Source organism: Anopheles marshallii, chromosome 2 (genome assembly GCF_943734725.1).
Source record: "Anopheles marshallii chromosome 2, idAnoMarsDA_429_01, whole genome shotgun sequence".
In the NCBI taxonomy this organism is placed as follows: domain Eukaryota; kingdom Metazoa; phylum Arthropoda; class Insecta; order Diptera; family Culicidae; genus Anopheles; species Anopheles marshallii.
The window spans coordinates 73,666,585-73,673,461 of NC_071326.1; the positions used below are offsets into that span (position 1 = coordinate 73,666,585).

A 6,877-nucleotide genomic window follows, 5' to 3' on the forward strand; every position below is an offset into this window, starting at 1 on the left:
GATCAATGATTTATGAAAATTTTCATAGTTGCTTTTAAAGCTTAATTGAATAAATATTTTATCACCGATTGGCTGGTGAAGCGCAAACCTGCCTACATTTTAATTCGGCTATACGGTGGCCGCTCGAATGCATCGTAGCTATTCTGGATGCAAATGGTGCTGCGGCAACTTTGGGAGCATAATTAGTGCCGAAATCGTGTGCCAAAGTGTGCCAAGTGCGAGCAGAAAATTAACTGGCAGTGAGCTTAATTAAGGTACGTAAGATTTATTCATTCTCCGGAGTGTGTTCTAGGTATTTGTTAGTTTCAATGTGGAGAATTGTGGAGGTGAGGAAAGAACGTTGTTTGGAAATATGAAAACATATATTTTGGGTGAAATTTGAATTGTCGAAACTTGTATCTGAAATGTGTGAGGATATTCTATATTTTAAAAAACTTTTCTCGCTAGAAATTCTATCTGTAGGAATAGGCTTAGTTCTATCCGTGATCTGAATTGTTGCATTTGATTGCTTTGTTAATATATTATTTAAATTATTCCACATTTTTCTGGTTGAAATTGGCAAGTTCAGTGCTGTACTTAATGAATCCTTTAAGGAGAGTCTTTCAAATGATTCTTTAGCGTGGAATCATTCATCAAAATGATCCACGAATCCTCAGAGATTCCTCAGATGAATCCTCATTATGAAAATGAAAATGAAAATCATTATTTCTGTAGCAGAAAGTATAAATTCTATAAATATAGAATTTTTAATTTTTGGAATAGAAATTCTGATTCATTCATGTAAACAAAAGATTCATTAAGATTCATAAACGAGAATCTGATTTTTTAAAAATCCCCAGCTCTATTGATATGATCAAAATGAAAGGAAATTCTTCCGTACAGAATGTTTTACTAATGCAACAACTTCAATATATAATTTTGCTGCCTCTAAATACACAACATTTGTATCAGGTCCTACTCAATTTCCTCATCCTTCCTAGAATTAATCAATATTGTGAGACAAACATGCAACGATGGGTCCTCATTTCAACACTCACTTCGCATGAATTTGCATCACAGACACATTGGAATTGAAACAGAAGTGCATGAATGTCATTCAATGTTTGATGAATGAATCCTTCCTATCGAAATCCAATACAAAACGCTGCCAATAGTGTGATTATTTAGCATCGGACGTGCGCATCATGTTTACTCCCAAGTCCTCTCACATTCACCGGAAAAGGTCAAACTAGCGAGGACATCGGATCGGAATCAATTTCAATGGCACGCATACGGATCGGATGCCATTGCAAAGGCATGCGTTTGCCAGCGCCTATAATGCTCCGATAATTATGTTAAAAGGATAATTCGCTTATGGAAATTAGAAATTAATTAACACGTCTCAACCGGGGCCGGGCAGGGGAAAATGGAGCCGGCTTACGCCAAAACATGTCCACGGGCCACTTTCGCACCCTGCAGCGCGTTCGTCCGTGCTGCGGGTGGAAAACCCGATGGATGGGTTCCGCATATTGGCGCTATTTATCCGATCGATTTGCAGACTAATTCGCTATATGACGAAAGATTACCGCCACCGGAAGTCAATCAACGGCGTCGAGAAAAGCCAATTCCGGCCGGTACATTATTGATGCGTACGGACAGGTTTCGTTTGTCTTTCCAGCCTTTCGGCGGGATGAAGGGAAACTTTGCCCGTCGGTTGGCCAAATGGGACGGCACAGCGGGCATCGGTCAATATTTGCCTACCCGTGCACCTTTAAGATGGCAAACATTGGACGGATAGGTGGGTGAAGCTTCTCGAGTATTCGCTGTTTGAGTCCTGCCTATTAGCGGCGCTACGGTGGATTGTCGGTGGCGCCACGGGTGTCTAGACAGACATTAAAGTTGTGGTCCTTTTACGAGTTGCTGCCTTTGACTTGATACCATAAGCTGTGATTGGACATAAGACATTGCTTACTGATACAAAAGTATTACTATTTATTTCCTTGTGAAGTAACTAAATAAAGATCGGGCTTTCAGCTAGTTATACAATTACTTCACCAATTTATATCACCTTGCTTAGCGCGTTAAAGCATCCCGACACAAATAAATCACATTTGCCACGGTGTCGTTAGATCATAAGCAGCAAATAATATGCATGGCTGAAATATCATTTGACATACTCTTGTTTGGCGTTACGCAAAACCGCCAAAGAAAACGTTGACATGAACCGCATCATGATCATCATCATCATCATCATCATCATCCAGCCAACAATAGCTTATGCAATGTGTGTTAGTAAGACTGCCAGCAGATCTGTTCAAACAAACGCCCGAAACCGATCCGATGGAAGAACTCGCATTTCACCTAATGCGCGACGGGATTTCCCTTTCACCCTGGTTTATTTTCCTTAATAGACTTTTGTTCCCGTTCAACCTCCACCTCCGTTACATTTACTTACGAAATTGGCTAAATTTCATTTGATTTCACCGGTGGCAGCACACGAGATTTGGCCAATTTCTATTTTGCGATCCCGCTGCACCGTTGGCTTATGAAGACAAATGCACAAGCAAACCAAGTACCAACCTGGGCTGGAATGGGAGTGAAATGCTTCCAGTTGGAAAACCCCCGAAACCGTGCACCCGAAACTAATGCAGCCGGACGAATTTGGGGCTAGCGAATGGAGGCGATTCAAATTAACCTCACTTCCCGGTACACCCGTTCGATGACAAATGAGCCATCACGGGTAAGCTACATCGAGAGTGGGAAGTGCGATACGTCGCAGTAGTCAAACGCAGTGGAGGTTGTATTATAAAACGCACCTCCGACTGCATCAAAGGCATCAGTTTAGTTTGTGCTTTCCAGTGAACAGGAATACAGGCTTGGAAAGATGAAGGTAAAATAAGCAGGTGGCTGGAGAATATTGCGGCCAGAAGAAGGTTAAGAACAGGTCGCTCACTACGCTTTGTCGTTTGCAGTTGTTCTACATTGTTCCCTTCGCAGTGGCGTTGACCTGTGCGGCCGCAGCTACTGACTTCGGTGCGAGTAAGATGCTGGGCAAGCGCAACATTTGGGGACAGTTCTTCCCGATGCATCCTCGCCTTGCCGCTCGAGCGGACGGACATGAAGGGATCGGCGCTCAGGGTAGTTTTCAGGAGGGCGGTAAGAACGAGCATGGTCACGCCACTACGCACGGACTAGGTCATTACGAGTCAAATCAAGAGGATTACCATAGTTGGAAGCCGTTGGAAGCCATTGGACACTATGGTCACCTGGCAGACGAACACAAGTTTGGCGCACAGTTCCACCATGGAGGAGGAGATCAACACAATGCGCAGCTGGAAAGCAAGCATGATTTTGGCGCACATCAGAGTGGTGGCGAAGGAGGGCATCACGGGTTTGAAGGAAGCCATGGATTTGATGGACATCATAGCTTTGGAGGACATCTGGAACTAGCAGGACATGAAGGATTTGGGGGTCACGGCGATCTTGGAGGACATGGTGGCCTTGAGGGACATGGTGGTCACGGAGGTCACGGTGGTCTGGGAGGCCATGGAGATCATGGTGGTTTTGGAGGTCACGGAAGTCACGGTGGTTTAGGAGGACACGGTAGCTTCGGAGGACACGGTGATCTCGGAGGTCACGGAGGTCACGGAGGTCACGGTGATCTCGGAGGGCACGGAAGCCATGGTGATCTCGGAGGACACGGCAGCTTTGGAGGACACGGTGACCTCGGAGGGCACGGCGATCTCGGAGGACACGCTGCTCTGGGAGGTCACGAATCATTTGGCGATCATGAATCTTTCGGTGGTCACGAGAGCTTCGGTGATCATGGAGACGCTGGTACACATCAGGCCTTTACCCACGGCGGTCACCATGGATTTGGAGGACATGAAGGATACTCGTTCGGTGGTGATCATCACGGTTTCGGTGGACACGATGATCATTCGCACGGTCATCATGAACATCACGGAGGTGAGAAGGAACATCCCATCAAGGAGCTGCACCTGGACGCGGAGTACGAACATGGTGACGATCACAAGGAGCACAAGGAACACAAGGAACCGAAGATCAAGTACATTACTGTTACGGAGCGTGTGCCAGTACCGTACAAGGTGACTGTCGAGAAGAAGGTGCTCGTCCCGATCAAGGTCCCGTACACCGTACACTCGGAAAAGGTGGTACCGATCGTGGTGGAGAAGAAGTTCCCGGTTGTCGTTGAGAAGCACGAAATCATCCATGTGGACAAGCCGTACGAGGTGAAGGTTCCGCATAAGGTTGAGGTGCATAAGAAGGAAATCGTGAAGGTGGAGAAACCGGTGCCGGTGAAAATTGAAAAGCCCGTCCCGTACAAGGTGGAAAAGCCATACGTTGTGCACAAGCACGTCCCAGTCAAGGTGTGGGTGAATGTCAAGAAGGAGCATCATGATTAAGCTCCTTGAGATAGAGTAGTGGCCTGCTTGGCTGTTGTGCTTCCAGCTAGTAATCTGTTTTAGAATAGGCTTAACTTTACCTGTTACAGTGTGAGCTATCTAACATCTTTTACATGTAGTCTTTCTTAGTAGCAACCATAGAATCTTGCTGAAATTGACTGAAAACTATATACACAAACAAATATAAAGAAGTAAATTTTTCTACTTTAATAACCAAGAACAGATTGTTTGTTTACATTTCTAAATAATTAATCAACCATTTTTTTCGATACTCAAATTATTTGTCATCTTCTCGACATACGACTTGACAAATAAGGATTTCTATACCCCTTTATGTTGCATCAACAGCAGATGCCCTACCAGCTTGCTCTGTTAATGCATTCTCGTACTTAGAACGCATAAAACGTAATAACTCACTCAGCAATTCCTTTCGATTTTTTTCACACCGTGATAACAAACCATTAAAATAAACCCATCCTTTAATGCGTTTGCCACTAGCAGCGATCCTTGGGAATCGTCCCGTCCAAACCGCATTCCGTTGCATCTGTCTGCAAGCGGTACTATTTTGAAACGGAAAACGAAATGAAGCATCTACGAAATACGAAACCAACCGACAGCAACATGCTCGTCTTCTAACGGCTGCATATCATTGTCATAATCTTGTAGCACATTATCCACTTAACTCCTTTGGCCCCCTTGGGACCGGTTACCAGCGTGTTTCATGTGCCGCGCACATGAAACCGCGGTTCCCCCATTTTTCGCCGTCAAACGTGCCAATAGAACATATTGGTTTCACAAACGAGCGGAAGCGTACCTTCACGGATGCGTTTTTACGAACCGTCAAAACCATCAATCCATCGAGTGCGTTTGCTCATCCATCGGTGGAATCGGATTACCGGTGGCCTCTGCACCGGGGGTATACAATCAGCGCAGGTCGATTTTTCACTCGGCAGCTAATTAATAAAAATGACGTGCCGAAACGTGAAGATCCAGTTGAAACCGTCGAAAGGCGAAAGGGTTTGTTGTTTGCACCGTCTGGATGGTCGATTACCGAAACAAAAATAAACATCGCCAGCGAGCGTAAGCATTTAGCCCTTAGCGTCCCTTTTTGTATGCCGCGCGTTGTTTCTACTTCATCTGCCCCATTCAGTTCATCGGGGAAATGAAAAGCGGTAGGGCTAAATTTGTAGACGCTATTTTCAACACGTGTCTCCCGAGCGTTGGCATTCTCGAAGCCGGTTGGCTCGAGTGACAGACATTCTTTGGGCCATTCGATTTTGAAACAAGAGACAAGGAAAACTCCGGGAGATCGACACGTCTGGAGTTTTCGGAAGGCATTCATCTCCAGTGCATCGAAGGCGCTTGGCGATACACAATGATTCCGCTGTAGTGCGGCGCTGAACAGGCAGCTGTGTCCGGCGTACCAACATCCGTCTCCGGTTGCATTTGACTGTGACGTAACGCTCGCTGCCTTCGTGGATTCAAATTTCCACACGCGAAGGAGTGAAGCGCATTGTTTGGCCCCCGAGGGTCGTGGTGTTTGTTTCTTTATTTCAATGTTTGCACTCTCCCATGGAGCGAGAATGCATTTTCTTCGAAGCAGCAACAACAATCGAACTGCAGCAACACTTCCAAACAAGCAGCCAGTCACAATTTACGATTCCCCAAGGACATTCGAATGCGCGATGGTGTAAGTTCACACCGTTCACACATAAAACGGTCACATCCTAATTTAGCACTCTAATATCCGGGCTTGGGATCATGGTGCACTACTCCTATGGCTGTCGCGTGTGGGGTGTGTGTGTGTACGTAAGAGAGAGCATTGGTCTTTTCATTCCCATATTCCACCCATGCATGCACGGATGATGCAGCACTACGTGTGCATAGGACACGAAATGCATTCAACAGGAAACGAAGTCTAATAACGAATCACCGTGCCGTGCGGTGAAACGTTGTTGTTCGTTTCCGATTTCCGGTCGCTGATTGTAGCGAATGGATGGGCAAAACCAGCATGATGGTATCAAGGGAAGGGTGGTTGAGCATCAAGAAGTATTTCAAATTCGTCATAAAAGTTCGTTAGGCAAGTTGTAAGCGTAATTAGCGCAAATGTGCTAGTGACCTCGTTAGCGTTAAAAGAGGTTACAGCTTATTCCATTGCATTATTTCAATAACAAGCATAATTTAAGTTGATTTTAAACCTACAACTCTGGGTAAGTCAGTAAGTAAAATTAACAAATTAAATAAAAGAAGACTAGCGAATAGAATACTGTTTGAAATAGTTTAAAGGTGAAACTTATACACAAAAAATACTTATAATTAACAGAAAAAAAATTATTAATACATTAAGACAAAGAGGAAAGTAAGCAATTGAAACAATAAATCGAAAAAAACATGGAATAACACAATTTACTAAATAAATTTACAAAAAAAATATCAATTTTGTGTAACAACTATAAAACTAACTCTAATTA

At 44.5% G+C, this 6,877-nt stretch overlaps 1 protein-coding gene across 1 annotated transcript; it reads left to right on the plus strand.

The window, feature by feature from the left end:
- The first annotated feature begins 2,863 nt into the window (after positions 1-2,863).
- LOC128718543 (uncharacterized) lies at positions 2,864-4,406 on the plus strand. Its single transcript, XM_053812166.1, has 2 exons — positions 2,864-2,869; positions 2,952-4,406. The coding sequence occupies exons 1-2, from the start codon at positions 2,864-2,866 to the stop codon at positions 4,404-4,406; spliced, it is 1,461 nt and encodes a 486-aa protein (XP_053668141.1).
- The last annotated feature ends 2,471 nt before the right edge of the window (positions 4,407-6,877 follow it).